Source organism: Orycteropus afer, unplaced genomic scaffold, assembly GCF_000298275.1.
Source record: "Orycteropus afer afer isolate SDZICR_OR568_19922 unplaced genomic scaffold, OryAfe1.0 scaffold00006, whole genome shotgun sequence".
NCBI lineage: Eukaryota > Metazoa > Chordata > Mammalia > Tubulidentata > Orycteropodidae > Orycteropus > Orycteropus afer.
Window position 1 is genome coordinate 10,087,417 of NW_006921593.1, and position 25,500 is coordinate 10,112,916.

At 49.3% G+C, this 25,500-nt stretch overlaps 1 protein-coding gene across 1 annotated transcript in view; it reads right to left on the reverse strand.

Moving 5' to 3' along the window:
- The window catches only part of LOC103197055 (myosin-16), a 64,208-nt gene extending 39,063 nt beyond the window's left edge, over positions 1–25,145 (reverse strand). Inside the window, exons 1-15 of the mRNA XM_007940903.1 lie at positions 24,936–25,145; positions 20,762–20,905; positions 17,530–17,686; positions 15,756–15,783; positions 15,341–15,437; positions 13,873–13,965; positions 12,306–12,369; positions 11,147–11,245; positions 9,103–9,206; positions 7,385–7,523; positions 6,302–6,570; positions 5,978–6,148; positions 4,204–4,383; positions 2,426–2,552; positions 764–822 (exon numbers count right to left, since the gene is read on the reverse strand). Of these exons, the coding sequence (XP_007939094.1) occupies positions 764–822; positions 2,426–2,552; positions 4,204–4,383; positions 5,978–6,148; positions 6,302–6,570; positions 7,385–7,523; positions 9,103–9,206; positions 11,147–11,245; positions 12,306–12,369; positions 13,873–13,965; positions 15,341–15,437; positions 15,756–15,783; positions 17,530–17,686; positions 20,762–20,905; positions 24,936–25,145 (1,941 nt within the window). The remainder of the gene's footprint in view (positions 1–763; positions 823–2,425; positions 2,553–4,203; positions 4,384–5,977; positions 6,149–6,301; positions 6,571–7,384; positions 7,524–9,102; positions 9,207–11,146; positions 11,246–12,305; positions 12,370–13,872; positions 13,966–15,340; positions 15,438–15,755; positions 15,784–17,529; positions 17,687–20,761; positions 20,906–24,935) is intronic.
- Positions 25,146–25,500: the final 355 nt, after the last annotated feature.

Below are 25,500 nucleotides of genomic sequence, written 5' to 3' on the forward strand. Positions count from 1 at the left end.
AAGACCACTTTCCAAGGGCTCAATAGCCACACATGGCTGGCTAGTGGCGCCATATTGAATGGCACAAAGTAGAACATTATTATAGAAAGTCTTATTGGACAGCGCTGCTCTCGAAGCCCAGTGACTTGCCCAAAGTGACATGGATTTTAAGAAGAGGGGCTCAGGGCTGGCTCAGTGTAGAATTTCATTAAGGGAAGGAACCACAGTGCTATATAGACAAATCCTGCTCATTGTTGAACTCTCTCATGGATGGTCCATCCTCCTCTATTTGGGTGCCACCAGCTCAGTGGGCCCACTCTGCTTTAGAATAGCCTATCCCTTGGAAAATACTGAAATCACTCTTTTTGTAACATCTCCCCATTGGCTGCACTTCTTCACAACATATGTCCAGTGATGCCCAGATTTGTGGGAGTTTTGACAAGTCCCCAAGACCTGCCAGCCAATTCTGGGACACAAGATTTTAAACATTAGTATCTTGATTGGCTGTGCTGGACAAATTCCTTCACCCTCTGCAGTTCACTCTGAAAAACAGTGTGGTCGGATGGGACCATCTCTAAGAGTCCATCTCTAAGGGTGTTTCTTGCCCTACAGCCCTGTGGTTCTATGGCCTCTTCAGAAGAAAACAGATTAAAGAGACAATCCCAGGCAGAGGAATGGAATCATTCTGCCCTTGGCCATGAGATGACAGCCAGGCCAGTAGACCATCGAAAGCCAAGATTGGGAGCACTGGACCCCAGGTGGTCTCTGGAACACCCCGACTCACCCTGTAGAAGTTGGAGACCGTCATAAAGGAGGACCCTCTCTTCTGCTTCTTACCTCCAGCTGAGAAAGAGAGACAAGGGCAGGGCCGGCAGCCCAGTGAGCACTCTTGGCCATAGGTCTTGCCCTCTCTTGTTCTAAAGAGACTTTTCTTGGAACTAGATGAGGTGGGACCCTCACATAAGAAAAATTAGATATGACCAGGGAAAGGGCAAGTGGGTTGACTGTGGTGTATTGTCAAAAGGGGTGCTTAGCTCCCTGGAGAGTATGAGCCTTTTGTGGGTTAGCCTGGCACAGGACTCTGCCTCAGTAGCAAGCTGCTTCCGTCGTGTGGGGAGGAGGAAGAGCCGAGGTGCAGCTGGAGAAGATGTGTGTTGGTGGTGAAGATGGCTCTGAGCCCACGGAGACTGACAGTGGTGCAAATGGTGAAGGTGCTTGGCTGCTAACTGAAAGGTTGGTGGTTTGAGTGCATCCAGGGGCACCTGGGAAGAAGGTCCTGGTGACCTACTTCCCAAAAATCAGCCCCTGAAACCTGTGGAGCACAGTTCTGTTCTGACACACGTGGGGTCTCCGTGAGTTGGAATCGCTCCAGTGGTCGCTGGTGTGCTGGTGATACCTGCTGAATTGCACCCCTGCTGGCAGGCATCCACACAGAGCAGTCCCCTCTGGGCCAGCTGACCTCCCCTGGGTGGGAGGCACGGCTGGGCTTGGCATTTGCCTCAGACGTAGAACCAGAGCAGAAAACAAGCACCAGGCATTTTGGTGTTCGTTTTTCTAAAGCTGAATTGCTCCAGCCAGAGATGCTAAGGAGCCAGGGACCAGTTCAGCTGGTGGACGCTCCCAGGATGCATCTACATTTGTCTGTGGCTTATCTCCATGGCTTACCTCAAGCCACTTGTCACTCATCCATTCATTCAAGAAGCCTTTGTTCAGTCTGCTGAAAGGCCAGTCATCCACCTACTCCAACAACCATACATTTACTTCTTTATGGAACGCCTAGAGTTCTTGTTGGGGACTACTTTGCAAGTTAGCTTATTTGCTTTTGGATCTAGGCACAGTATGTATGAGTATATGCACATACCAAAAAGAACAAAGCCCACTGCCATGGAGTTGATTCTGACTTATAGCAACTCCATTGGGTTTTCAAGGCTATAAATCTTTACAGAAGTAGATTGCCTCATCTTCTTCCCACAGAGCAGCTGGTAGGTTTGAACTGCAGAGCTTCTGGTTAGCAGCCAAATACCTTACCCACCACAGCTCCTTGAAAATATATGGAAGGTTGGGCAATCTACTTCTGTAGTGATACTGCCTCGGAAACCCAAGGAGGGGTCGCTATGAGTCGGGCCGACTTGATGGCACATAACAACAACAACAAACACATCAAATATACTATAGTTCTCCTGCCAAGCTGGATGCTTCTGGAGGGTAGGGACCACAGCTATAGTTTTTCCCTAACTCTTGGAATCTCAATAGTCACCGATGTTTGTAGAATTTGAGTGAAAGATGAGTTGAACTTTGAGGTTTAAGCTTTGGGGAAGTGGTCTTCAGAGAGCAAAGCTAGCAAAGTCCTCTCCACTCTTAGGGGTAAAATAGTTTTGTTTCTTTCCATTCTGGCCCTAAGGAGACTCGGCAGAAGGAGCCTGGACACAACGAGTGTCAGGAATACCTGGAGCCTCCTCTTCTTTGAAGAGGACGCCCAGGAGCCCCATGGTCGATTTCTGGAACAATCCCACCACAGTTTCATTCAGGGGGTCTTTGTTCTTCTCCAGCCAGCCTGTGATGTTGTATCCCACCTGGAGAGGGCAAACACGAAGGTGTGAATTTCAGGACCCAGTTCCCCCTTTCGATCCCCACAGCTAGCACTCCCTACAGCTCTACCTGCTCTGGGCTCCTACGATCAACCTGAGCCCCACCTCCTGGGGCTTCAGTTTTTGACAACTTTCCTGGTGTCCTATGGTATTTCTGAACCCCACTTTCTGTTGGCAGGCTGCCTGGAGGCTGCTCCTTGCTTTCCCGGGCATTTTCAGTTGGCCTGTCTGGGACATCCTATCTCTGAGCTTTGTCCATAAACCAAGTTACTCTCTCCTGAGCTGTGACCTGTCTTAACTTCTTGGATGTCTTGTTTCGCTGGCCACACTGAACCTCCCTGACCCCTGGATCTTCTTCTATGCACGTATGCTGATCTTCCAGGCACTGCGCTTGTTGTCAGTGCCTGGATCATGGCCAGTGGACTCCTGGGCTACATGAAAACTCCTTTAAGGGGCATCCTTCTCTCCTTGAGAAGCCCCTCTCACACCATCGCCTGGTGGAAGGGAGGCTCCACTCATCCAGAACTGGATTCCCCTCATGTCCAAGTAACTGGATACCCCTAAGTCCCATTTCCCATTTTGTCACATGGCCTCAGCTGGAAGCAGAAGAAAGAAGGGACCTTTTGGACCCTCTGTCTGGGCATAAAGACCAAAGGCAGGTAGATGGGATGCCAGGACCTTTGAGCTTCCTGTCTCTATGCAGGAAATAGACACTCCCTGGGCCTTATTTTAGAGCTTTGTTGGAAACACAGGTCCCACTTGATCTTGTATATTCCATAGCTATAAATACGGAGGTCGTCTAATTTCAGTGTAGGGAGTGGAGAGGTGGGAGGAACTGCAGCTAGGCCCTTGAGCTTGTCATTCACTCAAGGTATCAGCAAAATCCATTGTGTGAGTAATTGGTATGTTATGGTTGACGATATCATCAGATCTTGACCCTGATACCCAATGCAACAGCCACTTTCCTGACAGCTCTGTCCTCAAGCTGTAGCTTCCTGCAGCTAAACCCACAGACAACTCCATAAATCCGGGGGTAACAGAGGCAATGGTGTTTATGCTACTATTGAAATCCTAAGGAAACCACACTCGTTCTTATCAGCTGACTGAACAAATGTCACCTTCCTGATTAATTGTTCTAATAGAACCCGAGTCCTAGTTGCACTCAATTCCCCTCTTCCCCAAGGTCTAAGTTTGTCATGAGTGAAAAAGCCACTCCATAGATGTCACCTTGTTGGTTTGGCAGCCATGAGCTGTCAGAGGGACGAGTCATTCCATTGGGGAATAATTAATGGGCCCTTGGAAGTCTTTTTTCCTTTATGCAAATATAGTCACTTCTGGCCAAGCCTGGGGTTCAGCTGTCAAACCAGGGGAGAGTGGAGTGGTCCTGAGGGGGCCAGGTGTGACAGCACTCCCCAACAGGCGTCCTTGGGTGGAGTGCTTTGGAATTCTTGGATGGAGGCTCAATGAGGAAGTATGAGCCGGAGTTTGTTTTGGTCGGTGCTACCCTGCTGTATCATAGCTGCCACAGTGCTAACTACAAGCGAGAAGCTTCTAGAAGGGCGTGTTATGATGAGCTTCGACTGCGGAAATGGGTGGACGTCAGCCAGTGGCCGCAGAGGGCGCCAAGCGTACTTACAGTGCCTGCATAGTGGACGAGCTCAAAGTGGGCCTCAGGACCCTTTCCCTTGCCCCCTTTGGGCTTGAGGAAGTTGCTGGATTTGCCCAGGTGGTTGTCGTACAGGGCTGCCTTGAACGTGGCGTCCGTGGCCTTGGGGAAGACACACTGCTCCTCCAAAATGGAGAAGATGCCCATGGGCTAGCAGGAGGGGAAGAGAAGAGGGGAGGGTGTCACAGGAGGCAGCAGGACCCCAAAGAGACCATGCCAGTGTGGGGGTGGGTGCAGGGGTGCAGTGCACAGCCACGGGGCTAGCCCAGACTTTTGGGAATGGCACCTGCTCTCTGTGGCCTTTTCTGCTGGGAATGCTATGGCCACCTAGACTTGGAACAGGATAGAATTCATCAAGTCCCATAGGCCCCCTCTGTCCTCAAAGGGAAGACTGAGGCCTAAGGGGTTCCAATAGCTTGCCTAATGCTAATCCCTCCTAAAGAGTGGCTGTGGACAAACTCAGCTCTCGGCACAACAGTGACATCATGACATCCGTCCTCTCTGCTTTTCATTCTCTTATGGGCTCCTTCTCATTCCCCCTGACATCCTGGCTCCCCAAGGGCCACGCTGTCCCAGGCCTCTCCTCGGACCAAAATCGGGAGCTTGTGAGGGTCTGGCTTTCACAGAAGCCACTGGAAGAGGGCACTGCTTCCCCACTAAGCTCAGTAAGGAGATTTCAGGCTCTGGAAGCCAATGGGGAGGTGTGTGGTGGTGGGGGCAGTCTGTGCGCACGGCCTGGTTTGGGACACCCCTTTCCTGGGGAGGGGAGCTCAGCTACCTGGCAGGGAAGGCCCTTGGCTGCCTGGGTGACTGATTCTTCTCTGTGACTGGCCCAAGCGTGTGTCTCAAAGATAAGATACATTTTTTCTTTTATTTTTTAACTTTTCATCTTGAGTTAATTTCAGGTTTGCAAAAATGTTGCAACAATAGTACAAAGAATTGCCACATACCCTCCCAGGGAATGTTAGTGCCTATCATAGCTGCCTGTAGTGGTTAAGACTACTAACCAAAAGGTCAATGGTTTGAACCCACCAGCCACTCCTCAGGAGAAAGATGAGGCAGTTTGCTTCCATAAAGATTTACAGCCTTGGAAACCCTATGGGGCAATTCCACTCTGTCCTAAAAAGGGTCACTATGAGTCAAAATCAACTTGACAGCAGTGGGTTTAGTTTAGTTTTTTCGGTCATAGCCACCTTACGATAATAAAAGCCAGGAAGTTAACATGGATACAACTCTACCAACAGATGCCATTCACACTTTCTCAGCTATCGCATTAATGCCGTCTTTCTGCATTTAATCAGAAGATAATGTATTCTTGAACTAGGCCATCGGCTGAAACATTCCGCCTGGTATGATTATAAGCAAAACAGATGACCTGGGTTAGAGCCTGGGTCTGTCACTCACAGACTGTGTGTCCTGGACAAGTGGCTTCCCTTCTCTGTGCCTCAATGTTCTCATCTGTGAAATGAGTATGATAGAAGTACTCCCCCCACCAAGACACTGCTCAGTAAGGGAGGTTGTGATGGTCCAAGGAGTTAAAGTAGACAAGCTCAGAGAACAGTGAGTGGCTGTTACAGTGGGTATCGTACCTCATTTACGCAGGGGGAGTTAGAGGCAAGACCAAAGGAGCCATCAGCCACGTTGCTGACTGTCCCTCCCACAGCCCCCAGTGAAATCCCCCCTTAGGTGTGCCCAGGTCAGGGCCCCACAGCACTCCAAGCTGCTCCTTTGAGAAGCCGGTTACCTTTTCCAGGAGGTCGATGCAAGCTTGGAGGTCAAGGCCAAAGTCAATGAAGACCCATTCGATGCCCTCCCTCTTGTACTCCTCCTGCTCCAGCACGAACATGTGGTGATTGAAGAACTGCTGCAGCTTCTCATTGGTGAAGTTGATGCACAGTTGCTCGAAGCTGTTGAACTGTGGGGGGAGGGCAGAAAGGGGCGAATCAGCCAGACCAACTGAGACTGCCTGCCACAGCGCTAAGGGGAGAGCCAAGACACCCATGAAAAGCAGCTTGCAGACGGAGGATGGTCATCCCAAAGCAGAAACCAAACACGAGACCAGGCACACCTCAAAGATCTCAAAGCCGGCAATGTCCAGCACCCCGATGAAGAACTGCCTCTGCATCTTGGTGTCCAAGGTCTTGTTAATCCTGACCACCAGCCACTTGAACATCTTGTCGTAGACGGCCTTGCCCAGAGCCCCGATGGAGTTGTTGCACTGCTCCATGTTCTGGCCCTTCTGCACAAACTCATTGCCTACTTTGACCCGGGGCCTGGTGATGCCCTTCTGGAGCTCCCCGGAATTGAGACCCATGAGATGGGCGACTTTGTCGGCCACTGAGTAGAGGTGGAAAAAGCAGAGGTGTGACAGAAAGATGGCGGCAGGCCCAGGAAAACCCACCACCATCAACTGTGGCTGAGGAACGGTGAGGAGGGGATTGGCCTATGAGAAAACAGAGGTCTGAGGTGGTTGCTACACTTGCTCAAAGTCAAGTGGCAGAACAGGTTATAGAGACTGTTATGGATTGAATTATGCCCCCCCTGAAAGATATGTCGCAGTCCTGACCCCTGAACCTGTGAACGTGACCTGGTTTGGAATAGAGTTTTTCTTTTGTTATGAGTTAAGTCAGAGGAGGTTGTACCGGACTGGGATGAGCCCTGATCCTAGTCCCTTCTGCACTGTGTTTTAGAAAAGAGGAGACTGACACAGACAGTCACAGATAAGGGAAGACAGCATGGGAGTGCCATTTACAAGCCAAGGAATGCCAAGAAACGCTCAGGGCTACAGAAGCTGAGAGAGACAAGGAAGGACCTCTGCCTAGAGTGGACAGAGAGGGCACAGCCCTGCCAGCGCCTTGAATTTGGACTCCCAGGCTCCAGAACTGTGAGACAGTGAATTTCTGTTCTGTAAAGCCACCCACGAATGGGTCTTCATTGACTTTGGCCTTGGTCAGAAACCAGGATCATGCCTTTGATCTCTATCACACCTCTCAGAGACCAGTGATGTCTGGACTGCCAAGGGGCATCCTGGGTTTGCAGCCTCTGTTAAGCCTGAGAACACCTGGCTCATCTCCACCAAGTCCTTGAAACCCCAGAGAATGGGGAAGCCCTGCCCCTGGCTGCCTCATCTCTGACCAGCCAAGACACCTACCCTCGGTGGTGTCCACTTCCGCTTGCTCCTCTCGGGGCTTCTGCTTGAACTTCATGTTCCCAAAGTGCATGATGCCCCCGGTCAGCTTATAGACACCCAGCTTCTCCTCAGCGCTGAAGCCCAGCACATCAAATGCAACCTGGAGGCAAAAACCAATGAGGAACTCTTGGCTTCTTACCCCACATGGCGGAGGCTTCAGTGGTCATGCTGGGGCAAAGTGTGAGCTCTGGAAGTCAGACACAGCCTGAACTTGGGTAGGCCTGTTTTCCTCCAAAGAGTCCAGCCCAGATGCTTGGCAAAATACCCCTTTTATCTATTTCACCTTTCTGCAAAAGGGGCATAAGTGGTTGTGAGGATTAAATCAAAATGAGGTGCAAAACTGTGAGTCCAGTGCTTGACACACAGGCTTGTTGTTGTTATTGTTGTTATGTGCCATGGAGTTGGACCCTACTCATAGCAACCCCTCCTTGGGTTTCTGAGGCCATATCACTATGGAAGTAGATTGCCCCATCTTCCTTCTGAGGAGTGGCTGGTGGATTTGAACTGCCAGCCTTCTGGTTAGCAGTCAAGTACCTTAGCCACTATGCTACCAGAGCTCCCTGGCAGTGTTCAGTAAATGTGAAGTCTGTTGTTATGGAGTCCCCGGGTGGTGCAAACGTTAACACGCTCGGCTGCTCGCCAAAAGGTTGACGGTTTGAGTCCACCTAGGGGTGCCTCAGAAGGAAGGCCTGGCAACCTGCTTCTGAACAACCAGCCATGGAAACTCTATGGAGTGCAGCTCTACTCACACATCGGGCCGCCAGGAGTGGGGCTGGCTCATTGGCAGTTGGTTTAGTGTTATTATCACCACCACCACCACTACTGTCGTTACAGGTATCCCCCGCTTTTTGAAAGCTTGCTTTATGACACTTTGCTCTTTGGAAAGACCTGCATCAGTGCCTGTTTTCTCTAACCAAAAGAAATCCAAAGAGGATTTTCACTAGCGTTCACTAGCATTTGGCCCGAACCTTTAAAGAGGTAGCGCTCATCATGAGCCGTGAATGGCCTTGCCCAAGCTCCTTCCCTCTGGAACTACACTGAGGATCAAGCCGCTGTGGCTTTGAACTGTGTCCGTGAACATTGGATGTTAATGTTATTTTAGGCTGTATGTGTTATTGGTACGTTTGGTAGGTTATTTTTCGGGTCTGGGAATGTTCAAACCTTTTTCCCCTATAAATGAATGGTCATTGTTTCTTCACTTGATGCTATTTCAGCTTATGAAAGGCTTCATAGCAATGCTATACTTTTGGATAGAGGGGACAACCTGTGTTGAAGCTTCATGAGAAGTAATGGGGGAGGGGAAGACACAGATCGGTCAGGACTTGAGTGTGTGGTCAAAGAGGAGAAAGGGCTTAGATCGGAGGGCCTACAACAATCCTCACAGGAGTCAGGGGTGCTCCATGCACTAAGAGAAGGAGACGGAGTTTGCAGGGGGTCCTGAGGAGATGAGAAGGTCACTTGTCGCTGAGGTGGGAGGAAGAAAAATGGTGTGGAGTCGATGACGCAGTAAGAGAATCCCTGCTTGCTATGATGCTTGGGATAAACGCCAACTCCAGGCCCAAAAATCTCCGAGGAAAGAACCAGGATGCTGCCTGACACTCTGAGGGGCCTCCAAAGCTGGGGGCCGTGTGCAGGGCCCCAGCACTTCTGTCCTGGCCACCCCTGCCCCTGCCACTTACATCTGTGATTTGCAGCTCCTCTCCATCATCCATGTTGTCCACCACGGTGACACCTTGGCTCACCCAGTGGTACTGCTTGGGGTTGGGGACCAGCAGCAGACTCTCTGCAGAGAGAAGGAGAGCAGCTTATCCGCTGGGTGACAGGCCTGTTGTTCTCTTTCCCCGTTATTAGCATCTGTAATGCCTCTCCTGTGCCAGCCATGACTGTGGGCACCATGGGTGTTACAGGGGCAGATGAGGCATCGGATCACCCAGAGTCATGGCAGGACTTGGATACCCAAGGAGCAGTAGAGGGCCAAGAAAGTGATAGGAACTCAGTCATGCCCTCTGTCAGTACCTGGCACCTAGTAGGCACCCAGTAGGTTTTTTGGAATAAATGAACTCTTGTCTCCCACAAAGAGCAGGTCACAATCGAAGGCAGAAGGAAACACAGTGACTGCAAGGGACAATGCCATTGCTTGCATTTGATCCACGTGGGAGTGTGTCACTTTCACAAAGACGTATACTCACTCTGATTGTTCTTGAAATGTGCGCCTCTGTTGGGCTGTCTTTTTTTTTTTTTTCTATTTTGAAAGAGACATGAGCACAAGGAATATTTTTCCTTTCATTTCATCTCTTGTGCGTCAGAAGACAGACCTGGTAATCTGTTCTGTTTCCAAAGGTCACAGTCTTGGAAACCCTATGGGACAGTTCTACTCTGCACACATGGGGTCACCAGGAGTCAGAACTGACTCACTGACAACTAACAGCAACGATAAATAGAGGAAAACCACAGGGCAAGAAGGAAGATAAATGGTGGTGGCCACTCGGCTGGAGCATTAGGGAGGCAATAGGGCCTGGCAGGGAGTGTGGTGAACAGGAGAGCTTGTGCTCCATCCAGAGGGGCTGCCGCCTCTTAGCTGCCCTGATTAATGCCATACGGTGAGGGGCAGAGCACACTCAGAGCTACCAGACCTGCTATTCCAGCAGAAGCCAGAAAGCTAGATTCTTATATGAAGTTCCCCAATTTCAAAATGTCACCCAGAAATTAAAAAGCACACTGTGTTTAACACAAAAGAAAGCCCACCAGGGCTGGGAGATGGCAAACAGTGGAAGTTGGATTCTTCATCCCTTTCTCCATCTTAAGGAGCTCTAGTGATGCAGTGGTTAAGGCATTCGGGTACTAACCAAAGGGTCAGTGGTTCGAACCCACCAGCCGCTCCACAGGAAAAAAATGAGGCGGTCTGCTTCCGTAAAGACTGACAGCCTTGGAAACCCTGAGTGACAGTTCTACTTTGCGCTTTAGGGTCACTGTGAGTCTGAATCGAAACCCACAAACAGAAGGGGGTGGTGGTTTTCTCCATCTTATTCTCTGAACAGGTCTGCCGTGGACAGGTGAGTATGTTGGGTCCTGCACGGGTCACCCAGCTGAGTGGCTGTGTGTACTCCCTGAGCTGTACCCTCCAGGTGGCCTCTGTGTACACAGAGGGGAGCCTGTTGTTACTTCACAGGCAAGAACTATAACCCTGGGGGTGCAAATGGTTAAGCGCCCAGCTGCTGACTTAAAGGTTGGTGGTTCAAGCCCACCCAGTGGCTCTGTGGGAGAAAGACCTTGTGATCTGCTTTTGTAGAGATTGCAGCCAAGAAACCGTGTGGGGCAGTTCTGCTGAGTCACATGGGTTTGCTGTGAGTCTAAACCAGCCCCACAGCACCTCTCGCAGGCCTAACCATGGTTGTAGGTAGACCCCACTGCCGCCGTCTGAGCATTGGGCCCAGGGGCCACAGATCCGTGCAAACCCCACGTGCCAGGTCCATGTCTCTGCCACGAACCACAGACATGTCCCGTCCCGTCCCAAAGTCCCATCTGTAAAATGACCACCAAGTGGTGTTCAGCCTCTTAAGACTGTTGTGATGATGAGATGTACTGAGAACTTAGACCTCCCCGTGACCCATTTACGTGGCTCCGGGGGTCCCATGAGACCCTTAGGAAAGGGGTACTCTTTCGTCACTGACAAGCGAGGAAAAGCGAGGGCAAGGGCAGGCAGACAAACATAAAGATGGTTACCAACAAGTTCTGGCTTCTTGTTAGAGAGAATCTGGTAGAAAATGTGGTAGCTTCTCTCGGCTGCTTGCTGGGAGATGACCCGAGACTTCTCTAAGAGGTCTGAGAAGGACGAAGTAGAGACTCGTAAGCGCAGACCCATCCTACCAGGAGCACGGGGGTCTGTGGAGAGCAGGGCCCGCTCTCCAGAAATCCCCGAGCAATGAGCAGGCGTAGGCCCCATCCTTCCAGGTCCTCCTGACACACAGCCTCAGAGGGGAGTCCCGGCACAGGCCGGCCTCCTGGGCAGCCCGCAGGCCATGCTCCGAGGGTCCTGCTTAATGCCCTGCTGGTGCCATTTTGACATTTTTAATGTTTTTTAAAAAAATTTTTTACTGTGATTTGAGTGAAAGTTTACAGAGCAAATTCGCTTCTTGCCCAGCAGTTCATACACATTCTGTTTCATGACATTGTCTGCAATTTCCCACCATATAACAGCTCTCTTTCTACTTCCTCCCTGCAGTTACCTCCTCCCTGTGTCCTTGCCTCCTATGCATTCCTACCCCCTGAACTATCTCCCTGTGCAAACACTGCCCTTCTGGGCTCCTACAATTGATCGATTGATCATTCTAAGGGGTGTGTCTACCTGGTGTAAATGTTCACCCCATATGCCTGTCTGTGGTTTGGCTGGATGCCACAGGAGTGAGTTCAGTTCCAGACTGAAGGGTAACCAGGGGCTATAGTCTTGGGGGTCTCACCAGGCTTCCTTTTTTTTTTCCTTTTCTATGATTTGGGGTTTTATTCCACTCCATTCTCCCACTCTATCCAGAATCTCCTGCACTGAGCCCTGCCGAGGCTGAAAGGGGTAGCTGGGCACCACTCCTGCACTGAGCCCTGCCGAGGCTGACGGCTAGCTGGGCACCACGCCTGCACTGAGCCCTGCCAAGGCTGATGGGTAGCTGGGCACCATTGAGCTCTTCTGGTCTCAGGGTCATAGGGGCTGATGTCCCCATGGGCCACTAGTCCCTTGGACTAATTGCTTCCATGCATCTTTGGTTTTCCTCATTCTGACATTCTTAATGCTTTTTAAACAAAGGGCTCTGCGTTTTCATTTTGCGTGGGGCCCCGCAAATGATGTCGCTGGCCCTGTGCATAACACCCCTCCCAAAGGGGCCTGACTTACAGCTCTCGATGTCAGCTCCAGCCAGTTTACCCGTTGTTCCAAAGTGGATTCGGATGAACTTGCCCTGGGCAGGGAGGAGAGGGGAGGCTTGGTTGTGGCTTGCTCACTGGCAGCCCCTCCCTCTGTGATTCTAAGAAAGCTGTGAGGCATAGACCTGGGCCACGTGTGGCTGTGGCTGTTGTTATTTGCCATCGAGTCGGACCCGACACATAGCGACCCCTCCTTGGGTTTCCGAGGCAGTATCACTACGGAAGTAGATTGCCCAGCCTTCCTTCCGAGGAATGGCTGGAACTGTGGATTTCCGTATAGATGGGCAGAGTAGGGATGGACAAGCCTCAGAACTGCATCTGGGGTCCGTGCAGCAGCCTGCAGGCTTGGGGCATTGGTGGGGGGATGGGGCGCTCAGCAGGAGGCTAGGACCCTTTGGAATTCTGCTTGGTGACTAGGCATTGTGAGAATCTTAACCGGCCAGGTTGTGGGGAGGAGACCACCCTACGGTCTCCTTAGAAAGAGATATTTCATTCCTCTCTCTCACTTTTGGGAGAACCACAAATAAATTCTCCTGGAAATAAGAATCTCAGTGCAGTGGTTAAGCACTCAGCTGCTAACCAAAAGGTTGGTGGTTCGAACCTCCCAGATGCTCAGCAGGAGAAAAGACCTAGCATTGCAGCCTAGGAAACCCTCTGGGGCAGTTCTACTTTGTCCTCTACGGGCACTATGAGTTGGAATTGGCTCCACGGCAGTGAATTTGGTTTGGGCTTTGCTTCTTCCGTGAAGATTGGCAGCCTTGGGAACCCTGTGGGGCAGTTCCACTCTGTCCTTTAGGGGCGCTGTGAGTCAGAATCACCTTAACACAGTGCGACAGCATGTCTCCGTCTGGAGTCCCTGGTTGGTGTGTCTGGTTAATGTGCTTAGCTATGAACCAAGAGGTTGGCAGTTTGAGTCACCTAGTGGTGCCTCAAAATCTAGTTCTGAAAACCCTATGGACAGTAGTTCTGCCCTGACACACATGGGGTCGACACCACAGAAACTGGCTTTTATGTCTCTATAGGCTGGTCCTATTCCTTATCCTCCTTGCCTCCCCCTGTCCCCCTCCCAGCTCTGTTTCCTAGGCTCCCATGTCACCTGACTGGGCTCAGCCAATGGAATGGCCAGTAGGAGACTGGGGACTTGGGAGGCAAAGGCCAGAGTACATCTCTTTCTGGGGTGGCATCTGGTCTGTGCTGGCGTCCCTCTGTGACTACAGCTCTCAGCGGGCAGTAAGCACGTCTTTGTCCCTGCAGCCTGGGGGTGGCCACAGCTTCTTGTTGCAAATCTCTGGCCATCGTGGGCCACCATCTCCTGGGACATCTCAGCCACTCCATTCCTCACGTTACCAGGTCTCTGCACCAGAGCCCCTCAGTGTAAACACTGATGTGGGTGCTGTTTGCTGACTAGACTCTGGCTGATGATCTTTAGAGATCTCTGGGGAGGAGACGCCAGGCCTTAACTCAACCTGTGTTTACATCAGTCTCAGTCTCCATCCTGCCATGTGGGGGTGAGGCTGGCAGCCGCGGTTCACACTTACGAAGCGAGAGGAGTTGTTGTTCCTGGTAGTCTTCGCGTTCCCGAAGGCCTCCAGCACGGGGTTCGCCTGGATGATTTGATCCTCCAGGGACCCCTGGTCCAGAAAGAAACAGCAGGTGGGGTGGCTGGTCAGCCATGTCCCCTCAGCCCCTGGGCTTATGCTCCAGGAACCTAGCAGGGGAAGGACCTTGGGGAGGACGGAGAGTCAGGCCTAGAGGGGCCTCAGGAAGACGGCCATTGCCTGCAATAACTGTCCCTCTGCAGTTCCTGCCATCAGGAGGGGTGCTGGGGACACTAACAGACCCTCAATTTTGATTTATTATTATTATTAACTAAGAGAATGATGAAGGTGTTCTGGTGACACAGTGGTTAAAGCATTTGGCTGCTAAGCAAAAGGTTGGCAGTTCAAACCCACCAGCTACTCTGTGGGACAAAGATGAGGCAGTATGCTTTCTGTAAAGATTTACAGCATCTGAAACCCTGTGGGACAGTTCTAAAGGGTCACTCTGAGTCAGAATCGACTCAATGGCAGTGAGTTTTGAAGAGAATGGTTGGGTCAAGATATATGAATATCAGTTTCTTTTTTTTTTTTAATTTAATTTTATTGCAATAATATATATATGTAACATTAAAACCAAAGACCCACTGCCGTCAAATCAATTCGGACTCATAGAGACCCCCGTTGGGTTTCCAAGGTGGTAAATCTTTAAAGAAGTCGATTGCCCCATCTTCCTTCCGTGGAGTAGCTGGTGGGTTTGAATTGCCCACCTTCTGGTTAGCAGTTACATGCTGTAGGCACTGCACCACCAGAGCTCCTTATATATAACACTAGGGGAAAGAAAGCTGGGGGAGAGGGGCGAATTTATATAACATGAAGGGTGAATTAACCGATGCCATTGAATTGTGTGTATAGAAATTGCTGACTTGGCTGAATGCTTTGCTGTACATATTTTCACCACATACACACACCCACACAAATATGTATAAAACATACCATTTGGCACTTTAATCACTTCCAAGTGTACAGTTCAATGACATGAATTATGTTCTACCACATCATGTAACCATCCCAGAGTATTTCAGCTCCCCGAGCACTTTGCTGTAGGCTGAGACCCCAAGCTCTTTCCTGGGCCTCCTCGGTCTTTCTCTGAAGTTTTCCTTTTCTCTGGTCCCTTTTATGGCTGTAGGGGGCCCTGGCTCATTCTTGTTGCCCCCGGGGCTGCTGAGGCCTAGGAAGCAGATTCCGGAGGCACCCCCTCTCCCTTTCCCATCTCTGCTCAGTGGGTGGCCTTCTCCCTGTGTGACCTAACTCCGGTCATGGCCTCAGTTTCACCATCTGTAAAATGGCCCTAACTCACAGAGCAGCTGTGAGAATCAAGTGAGCTCTGCTGGGGGAGCTTGGAGACAGGAGCGGGCTGGGGGAAGGGAGTGGGGGGCTGCGGACCCCAAGCCCACCCAGCCAGCTGTACCTTCCCGTCCGAGGACTGTTTTCCAGTTCCCCCAATGTTGGCGAAATACTGAATGACCTTCTTCGTGTTCTCAGTCTTGCCAGCCCCAGATTCTCCGCTGCAGGCACCAACCAGGATCAGACGTCAGCCGGAAGAGGGGGATTGGCCGCAGAGAATGAAGCAAGAGAAAAACACAGGCTGAACATGGCCGTGTTCTGGCCCCCAGCCTGGACAGCTGGCAGGTGGGAGGACTTGGGGACACGGAGGGCCACCCCCACCCGTTAGCAGGTGCAGACTTACTGGTCCTGCTAAGACCGCTGGCCACCTGCAGTGTTCCCCACAAAGTACCACCAATTAATTATAAGAAGGAGTAATTACACATAAGACGCAGCCCTAATTATATGTGTATAGACTCAGAGGCAGAAGAGACACTTACGTGATTAGCATGGACTGATTTTCACGATCTGTTGGGAGGGAAACAGCGATAGGAAGAGGTAATTAGGAAACATTTAGAAACCAGGCCTTTGACAACACCCCAGCCAAACAGCACTCCCCCATCCCGCCCACCACCATGCTCTGAGGCTAAAACCCAGCATCTTGGGAGACCAGTGGCCATGTGCCCATCACTAGAGTACGCCCCTGCCAAGGGCCAAGAGTTTAGCAGCTACTCCTCATCTACCAGCCTGGCCTCTTAGCCATAAAACTACCTGCCATAAACATCATAAAGAGAAATAACAGTGAAAATCACATGACCCAGCAATTCCACTCCTGGGACTGTACCCAAAAGACTTGAACACAGAGATAAACAGATACGTGTACACCAGTGTTCATTGCAGCACTATTGACAACAGCCAAAAGGTGGAAACTTCCAAGTGTCCATCAATGGATGAATACATAAGCAAAATGTGAGGCTCATACATATATAGTCACATCGGTTCCAGGACCCCATGGACACCCAAATCTGCATATACTCAAGTTCCTTGTATTAAAAGGCCTTGTGTTTGCATGTAACCCATTCTCATCTTTGAGTACACTTTAAATCACCTCTGGATTACTTATAATAATACTTAATACAACATAAATGCTATGTCGATAGTACTTTACTCTCACTTTTAGCCTTTGAAGAATTGCTTTGACCCCTTAATTTCTTTTTTTTCCCCCCTGAATATTTTTGATCTGTGATTGGTTGAATCTAAGGATATAGAACCCACAGATACAGAGGGCACACACACATATACACATACTCCTCACTTACCAACTGTCTTGTTAGCTGACATTTTGCATTTATTACAATAGTAAAACTATCTATCACCTAAGTGTTTTGCACATTGATGACTTAGGTCTGGCAGCAATGAATGCAGGTTACAATGAAGTTCAAGTTCAGGGTAACACTGGCTGTGATGGTCAAGGTTCTGTGTCAGTTTGCCTGGGCCATGATTCTCAGTGGTTTGGCAGTTAAGTAATGATGTAATTTGGCAGTTATGTAAACGATGCCGTCATCCTCCATGTTGTGATCTGATGTAGTTGTCCTATTTTCAGGTAACACTGATTTTCACATAACAATCTGGTCTTTGGAACCTAACCATGTCAATAAGTGACTTGTGGGTGCATAGACCTATGTGAGTATTAAGAGAAATAAAGTTCTGATGCATATTATGACATGAAGGAACCTTGAAAGTATTATGCTAGGGGAAATAAGCCAGGCCCCAAAGGACAAAAGTTGTATGATTCCATGCATATAAAATATCTGGAAGAAGCAAATGCCTGGAGACAGAAAGCAGATTAGAGGTTACCAGGGCTGGGGAGAGGGGGCAATGGAGTTACTGCTTACTGGGTATAGAGGCTCTATATAAAAATAAAGATCATGTAATGAGGCCTCTCTCCATATACCAGAATAGTACATGTAATGGCTGAGAGTGTTGATTTGAGTTCTGGGCCAGTTACTGAGCTCTACATTCCGTGTGTTTGTGAAGTTTAAATGAAATAGGACATGAAGTGGGACTGGTACTTGGCAAGCGTTCCGTACATTTTTCAAACACTGTTGCCTTGTATTAATATTACCTGTTGCTGCTGCTCAACGTCCAGCAAAGAACTTCAGCTGATGGGTCAAGGTCAGGACTAGGATTGGGTAGTGTGCGTTTGGAGATAAAACGGCAAAGGAATTCATGCCATCAGCTGTGCCCGTCCCAGTGAACCCGTGCCCCACGTACCCATGAGCATGTCATGGTAGGCGTTGTCAGAGATGGAGAAGAGGTGGGGTGGCATTTCTGTGCGCTTCTTCCCCTTGTACATGTTGGCCACGCGGGCCCCGTAGATGGGCAGCCACCTGTAGGGGTTGACCGTCACACAGAACAAGCCCGAGTAGGTCTGGTGGGAAAGAAGGGAGATGATTAGCTGGCCATTTCTCTTGGTGCCTTTTTCCCCATTTTCATCTCCCCAGCCTCTTTTGGGCCTCGGTGTGTTATCACTGGCTAGAGGTCATGGCCAGTCTGGAAAAGATACTGTGGTCTCTTCTCTAGGGGCAAAGTCAGTGTCTACCACCAGCCATTCCTCGGAAGGAAGGCTGGACAATCTACTTCCATAGTGATACTGCCTTGGAAACCCAAGGAGGGGTCGCTGTGAGTCGGGTCCAACTCCATGGCACATAACAACAACAACTCATTAAGCATGGTGAGCCTTCTCCTTAATATCTATGTGTTTCTTTTTCTTCTGGTCTGACTATTTGAGTAGGTAATCCAGTCACTACATGGACAAACACACAGTCAAAAATCCTCTCATCTACCCAGGCCCCACCTCCACTCCCCTTCTACAGGTGCCCGAGGGGGTTAGTTGTTTGTGCACCCTTTCCTGTTTATGATGCAAACAGACTCAGGGACACAGTCCTATCTCCCACCTCTTTTTAAAACAAAAAAGTGGTATTCTATAGTACTGTTCCAGAGCTGGTTTTCCCACTTCATTTATCTGTGACATTTTTCCATAAGCATCACAGAGAGATTTCTTTCTTTTTTTTTTTTTTTAAATAACAAAAACCAACAGACTTTATTTCCATTTGTACATGTAAGGAAATTCTGTTATATGTAGTAAGGTCACCAGGAGTTGATACTAAATCCGTGGTTTTCTTTCTCTAGAAAACCTTGTGACTGGTTATGGCCAATGGGCTGCAAGCAGAAGAAACATCAACACTGCCAGACTTGAGTATTTAATTGCTCTGATCTTTCCCAGCCATCATGAAAGCACATCTCCACATGGATCCTCCATCAGCCTTAGTCTTTGAGTGACTGTTTTTTTTTTTTTTTTTTTAAACCACCCTCCCTTATTTTAAAAATTGTGTTTTGGGTGCCAGTTTACAGAGCAGAATTTGTTATACATTCAACAATTTGTGTGCATTTTGTTTCACTCCCTGATTACCATCCCCAGTCCTAACACAGAGAGATTTCTATGGTGTTTCAACAGTAGCAGGTCCTCCACTGGACGGACAGACCACAGATCCCTACTGGTGGGGAGCTAATTTTGATGAACTGTTAAAAAGAGATAGCAGCTTCTTTTTCCTTTCCAAGGCACATTTGTTTAAAAACAAAACTAAAACCCTATTTAAAAAATGAGGTAGGAAAATAAATTATCGGAAGGAAGAGAACATGTGAGGACAGGAAATGGCCAATTCAGTGGGCCCCAAACTTTCCTCTCTTCCTGCTGGTCCCTCACGTTGACCTTTGAGCACTGCCCATTCCCCGCAGTGTGCCTCTTCCCAATTCAACTCTAAAACTTTCCTTTTTGGACCAGGAGTAAACGACCCCCAGCTTTGCCTTAGCATAGCTGCAATATATTGAGTTTTCAAAAGGAAGTAATGGAAAACAAAGGAAACCAAAGTCTCAGAGAAGAAAGGAGTCGACAAAACTAATAGCCTACATTGCTGCACTTTCATCTACCCTGAGACCAGAAGAACTAGATGGTGCCTGGCTACCACTGTTGACCACTCTGATCAGGGCTACAATACATGGACCTTGATAGAATGGGAGAAAAACGTGAAACAGAACTCAAATTCTTTAATAAAAGTCCAGAGTTTTTAAGAATTTGATAGATTCCCTGAGACTATCACCCTGAGATACTCTTTTTTTTTTTTTTTCAAACAAACAAACAAAAAAAAGGTCTCACATATTTATTAGTTAAACTCTTAATGCAGAAGCATGAAAACTTCTGGCTTCTCCAGAAATTTCCCAATACAAATTCAATTGATCAGATCATGGGAAAATTTCTAACTTGATATGGTAGAATGCTAGTGGACTTGATATGGTAGAATGCTAGTGGATTTGAGATGGTGGAATGCTAATGAACTTGATATGGTGGAATGCTAGTGAACTTGGTGTGGTAGAATGCTAGTGAACTTGACATGGCAATTAAAGAGAATGTTGACTCATGGTGAAAAATGTAACTAAAGTCACTGAAGAATTTGTCAGTTGGGAACCTAGTTTGCTGTGTAAACTTTCACTGAAAACATAATAAAATATTATTTTAAAATAATAATAATAAATAGAAAGCAAACCTAGGAAAGAGAAGCAAAGATGAAGAGAATCTGCTTAAAGATTTGGTAGTCTGTCACACAGTGTCCCACCCTGAGACACCCACTCCTTCTCCTCAGCCCTATCTCAGAGTAGGAAAGAGGGGGTCAGGTGGTAGACTGGAAGCCAGTTTGGTCCCTGCTTTGTCAAACTGAAAAGGAGAACACACACACACACACACACACACACGTGCCCTCCCTTGCAGGAGAGACAGAGGGGAGTATTTGGGGCTACGCGGAGCAGTCCCCACCTGCCAGAGTTATTCAAGCAGCTATTCAAGAGGTTTGTGAATTTAAGAGGTAACTTCCTGCCCTGGCTCCTTAAGCTACCCTCCACAGAGTCTGGCAATCCCTTCCCAGGCCAAACAGACAAACAGAAATGGAACTCTTGATGGGCACAGCCTGTGTCCTTCCCAAGTCCCTCAGGTGGCGTTTAAATCCCACTTCTTCATGTTGGGCTCCGGCTCTTTGAGGACCCTGCCTAGGACAGTGCTCAATGTTTGTTGAGTGGATGGATGGGTGAGTGGATGGACGGACAGATGGGTGGGTGGATGGATGGATGGATGGATGGGTAGGGAGGGACTTTAAGGCCATATGAAGTTACTAGGGGGAAAAATGATGTTTTGATTGGAGAGTTTGGGAGAGGTTTGGGGGAAAACTACTGTGACAGACTCAGCAAAAGATCTTTCAGCTGCCCATGGAGACGGTGTCACCACTGAGATGTTGAAGGCTTTGGGTGGAAATTCTAACTTATCAAAAACTTGGCCCCTGAGTCCTTGTCTGAATCATAATTTCTATCATGAGCTGTGGGAGGGTGACTAGCTCCCCCCACACTGGGACAGGGGCAGAAGGCCTTTGTCCCCCTCCCATCCCCAGTGGGCACTCACATAGATCCTCATGTTGGTGTAGCGTTGGCGTAGATTGTCCAGCACGCTGGCCTCATTCAAGAAGGTCATGTCCGCCATGTCACTGACCTGGTAGAATTTGGGTGGATTCATCTGTTGGGTATCATCCTTCTTCACAGTGACTGTCTGGAGGGTCGACACACAGCAGCATGTCGTTAGGGATGGGAATTAGGCAGAAGTGCTGCACAGACAGGGCGGGGCCTGGCACAGAGCACCACACCCTCTCTGGCATCCTGCAAGGAGCGTTGGAGCAGGAGATGAGTGTCTGGTGGGCCTAACTCCTGGTCCAGCCATGTCCACTGTGCAACTTGGGGGAGGGACTTCTACAGCCACTCAAGCCTTAACTATCTCCCTTTAGAAGCAGGGATTCCAATACCCTCTCAGGTTGACTACTGGGAGAATGACATGATCTTAAGTATGATCATGTGAAAATGCCTTGTGACCTATTAAGGGCCTCTACCTTATGAAGCCCCCTAGGCCCATGCTGCTCTCCTAGCCAGGTCCATTCTGGGAGCTGGTAGGAGCTTGCTCTTCCATCCCAGGGTCACTTCAGAGGTGGTTTCAAAAGAGCAGTGAACTTTTCCATATATATATATATATATATATATATTTTTAAAGATGTTCTGTTCCCACCAAACCACCCAGAAGGATAAAATCAAAAGCTAACAAGGCGTCAAGAAATAAAGCAAAGCCAAAGCAAGACAGCAGTGAGTGCTTTGCAGCCGACGCGTTAGACTGAAAGGAGCCACTTGCCATCAGGTGGATCCTGACTCACGGTGCCCCCAGGTGGGTCGGAGGAGAACTGCCCCACAGGGTTTCCAAGGCTGTGGTCTCTCAGGAGCAGGACACCAGACCTTTCTTCCAAGGCCCCTCTGGGTAGGTGTCCAAACCGCCAATCTTTCAAGGAGTCATCAAACACTTAAAATCTTTGGCACCACCCGGGGACTAGAATGAAAACTGTCCTGTGTTAAGGGTCAGGAAAGGAGCCCTGGTGGCACAGTGGTTAAGCACTCAGCTGCTAACTGAAAGTTTGGCAGTTTGAACCCACCCAACAACTCTGTGGGAGAAAAGACCTGCCAATCTGCTTCTATAAAGATCACAACCTAGGAAACCTGATAGGGCAGTTCTACACCATCACCCGGGGTTGCTATGAGTTGGAATTGACTCCACAGCACCCAACAACAAGGTCAGGAGGTCCTGAGCGAGGCGTGGTGAATCCCTTCCCCTTTCTGCACCCTACTTTCTTCTGTGAATAAAAACGAGTGCCAGCTCTTAAGTGCCAGCCTCTGGGACCAAAACGTAAGACATGGGATCCAGAAAACAAATGTCTGTGAGCTGCCGGCAGCCTTCGGGGCTCCAGCACATGCTGAGATTGCTGGCGCTTTAAATAATTGATGAGGACAATAAGCAAATTGACATCTTGATAGTTCTGGGAAATCCACACAGTCATGGCCACCACACCCTTAGTAAATCAGGGTGCTCGGTATTCAGACATCCTGTGTGGTCACCTCCAGGTCTCTGGGCCTCACCCACATGCGAACACTTCTCTTTGGGCTCCATACAGGAATGGAGGCCTTGGTCTTTATCTTAGGAGCCAAGTGAATCAGCTCCACACACTCAGTCTTTTCCATCCCAGACCTGGCTTACTGCCTCGTCCATTGTGGATGCTCAAAGAATCTATGCACTTTCCTTAAGTGTGCATTTAAGCTGAAGCCTCTGGGGCTCCCTCCCATTGGCCGCCATTCCTTGCAAGCCTGCAGTGCTCTGCTCTCCTAGGAAGTTTTATTTCTCCTGAGAACGAAGCTTGACTTTCATGTTCCAATGTACCAGAAACAGCCTCATCGCTGTCCTACCTTCCCCCAGGAGGCAGGCGGGAAGCAAAGCTGTGCTGTGAGTTCTGATCCTCTTAGGAGTGACATGAACCAAGGACTGACCTCACACTCATGCTTCATCGCCCACCAGAGAGGCATGGCACGGGCGTTTGAGTCAGAGACAGCTAGGTTTGAGTCCAAGTTCATCGTCTGCTGTCTTTGTGACCATGGGCAAGTTAACCTAAAGCCTCCTTGAGCCTTATTTTTCATCCTCTGCCAGATAGGGTCAATAAATCCTACTCCATAAGGTTTCAGAAGGCTTTTACAGAACATCAGGGCTTTGCTGCTGTGGGGTCGGCCCCTGACTCATGGTGACCCCATGCCCAGCAGAACAAAATGCTCCCTGGTTCTGTGCCATCCCCACGACAAGTTGTGGATCAGTTCGTGGTGCTCCCTACAGTTTTCTTTGGCTGCTTTTTGGAAATAGATCACCAGGCCTTTCTTCCTTGTCTCTGTTAGTCTGGAAGCTCTGTAGAAGCCTGTTTGGCATCATAGCAACACACAGGCCTGCACTGACAGACGGCTGGTGGCTGCACATGAGGGACATTGACTGGGGATTGAACCCCAGACTCCCACATGGAAGGCGAGTATTCTATCACTGAACCACCAGTGCCCAGGGCACGGATTTAGTACAATTTTTTTTTTGAAGCCGTATTACTAAGCTTCTGTTTTCTGTGGGTTAGCACTTTGGCCTGGGCTCAGCAGGGTGGTTCTTCTAGACTCAGCTGGGTTCACCCATGTGCCTGCAGTCAGTTAGCAGTGAGCTAAGTGGCTCCCTTCTGAGTTTGCTGGCTGTCAGCTGGGCCTTGGGGAGGACTGTGCTCGCTCTCATGCTCAAGCGGGCTTCCACGGAGTAGCTGGGCAGCATTCCAAGAGCAAGGGCAGAGATTGTTAGGTCTCTGGAGACCTAGACTCACTACTGGCACGTTATTGTGTCTGCTACTAGTGTTTGCCAAAGCAAGCCACAAAGCCGACTTAAAATCGACAATGGGGGAAGAGGGGTGGGGATGGGCTTCATCTCTTGATGGCAGGAGGCACAAAGTCATATTGCAAGGGTCACTGATGCATGAAAGGATGCTGGTTCATGGTCATGTTTGCCATCTACCACACTCCCTAAGAAACCCCTTCCCTCTGCTCTCAGGTCTGTTTCTGTACATCAAACCAAAATCATGCTTCACAAGCCATCCTCTCAAGTCACACCTGGTGGCCGGACCCAGCACAGATCAGCAGAGAGAGTGGTGTGTGGGTAAACCAGCTCTCTGGGAACTAAGCCCCAATTTGTAGCATTTGCCAATTTCCACAGTGTAAAGACGGTTCTCATTATTCATGGCTTATGCGTCCACTCATTTGCTAAAATGACTCATGGAACTTTTCACATGCACTTATGGACATGTACATGCACAGAGTGGCAAAAAAAAAAATAAATAAATAATAAAAAATTCCCAGCTGAAGTTGAACAAGGCTGGGTTGGTATTAGCTACGTCAGTGTTTGTGAAGAGTTTATGGAACATAATCAAAAGAGCCCCAAACCAGAGTCTGACTCATGGTGACTCCATGTGCATCAGAACTGTGCTCTGTAGGGTTTCCAATGGCTGTGACCTTTTAGTGGCAGATAGGCCTTTCTTCTCAGGTGCTCCAGGTGGATTTAGGTTAATAGCAGAGCACCTAATGATTTGTGCCAACCAGGGACACAGTGACTGAATAACGAGAATAAAATGCTTCCATACAGCTGATATCAAGCGACCAAAGGCTTAACAACTGCCTGCAAAGCCCCTGAGTGTTCCATGTAGGACCCTGGCAACGCAGGACAAGCCAGCTCTTGTACCCCACTGCCACTCAGGGAGCCACCATCTGTCACTCATGCAGGTGAGGAACTTGCCTAGGTGGACCAGGGTGTTCCAGGCCCTGCCTCACAGTCCTCATGCCATCATGAGTGAGACAGCTGATGGGCAGAATGCTGACCCTCAGTCTGAGAAACGAGACTCCGTGTGAGAGCTGTTTGGGGCTTTAAAGATAGGGAACACACGTGTACTGTTGTGGAGTTTACAAAGTGCACCATGTGCCCTTCCTCATTGCATCTCTACTGGGATGGAGCCAGAGCTCAGAGAAGGGAAGCTTCTTGCTGGAGTGTATTTGAGTCTGGACATGAACCCGCATGCGTGACTCACTTGGAGGCATCTGCTCTGTTGGCCAACCTGCCTCTTGAGCAGAAGCATGTCCAATCAAGGCTGAGTGCCTGCCACTCCCAAGGCTTGGTTTCATCCTGGAGATCAGCCCCCACTTACCTGGTTGGTGACTGTCTTCACAGTGACTTGGTCGCCCTGTTCGGACTGGATCTCCCCGGCGATGAAGCCCTCCTTCTCGTCTTTGACCCAGCAAGACCTCTTGATGTCATAGGGCTTGCTCATGGCTTCAATCTTCTCCTTGTCAGAAGGAGTCAGGAAGGGCATTGGGTCCACATCATCTGAACACTCCCCTTTGTACCCACCAGGCATTGTGGCTTGTCTGAAGGCACAGCAGGAACGAACTGAGGACAGGAACCAGGACTTCCCTTGGTGCTGTAGAGGGAAGCAAAGGCAGGCTGCTGAGGTTGGGGACAGGCTGGAGCAATTTCCTGAGGGAGATGCGTTGCTTCTGTCATGTGACTTTCGATGTCTTGGAGCTTTTAAGTCTTAATAACCAAGGTTAAGAAATAAGCTAATAACGCCTCCCAGTCGTGTCTCCTGTGTCTGTCATCTCATACATTCCTTACACTAAGGCTGTGAGGTAGGGATCAGGATGCCCATTCAGTGGAGGAGAAGACTAGGGCCATGAGAGAGTACAAGTAAGGTTTTTTAAACTAGGATTTGT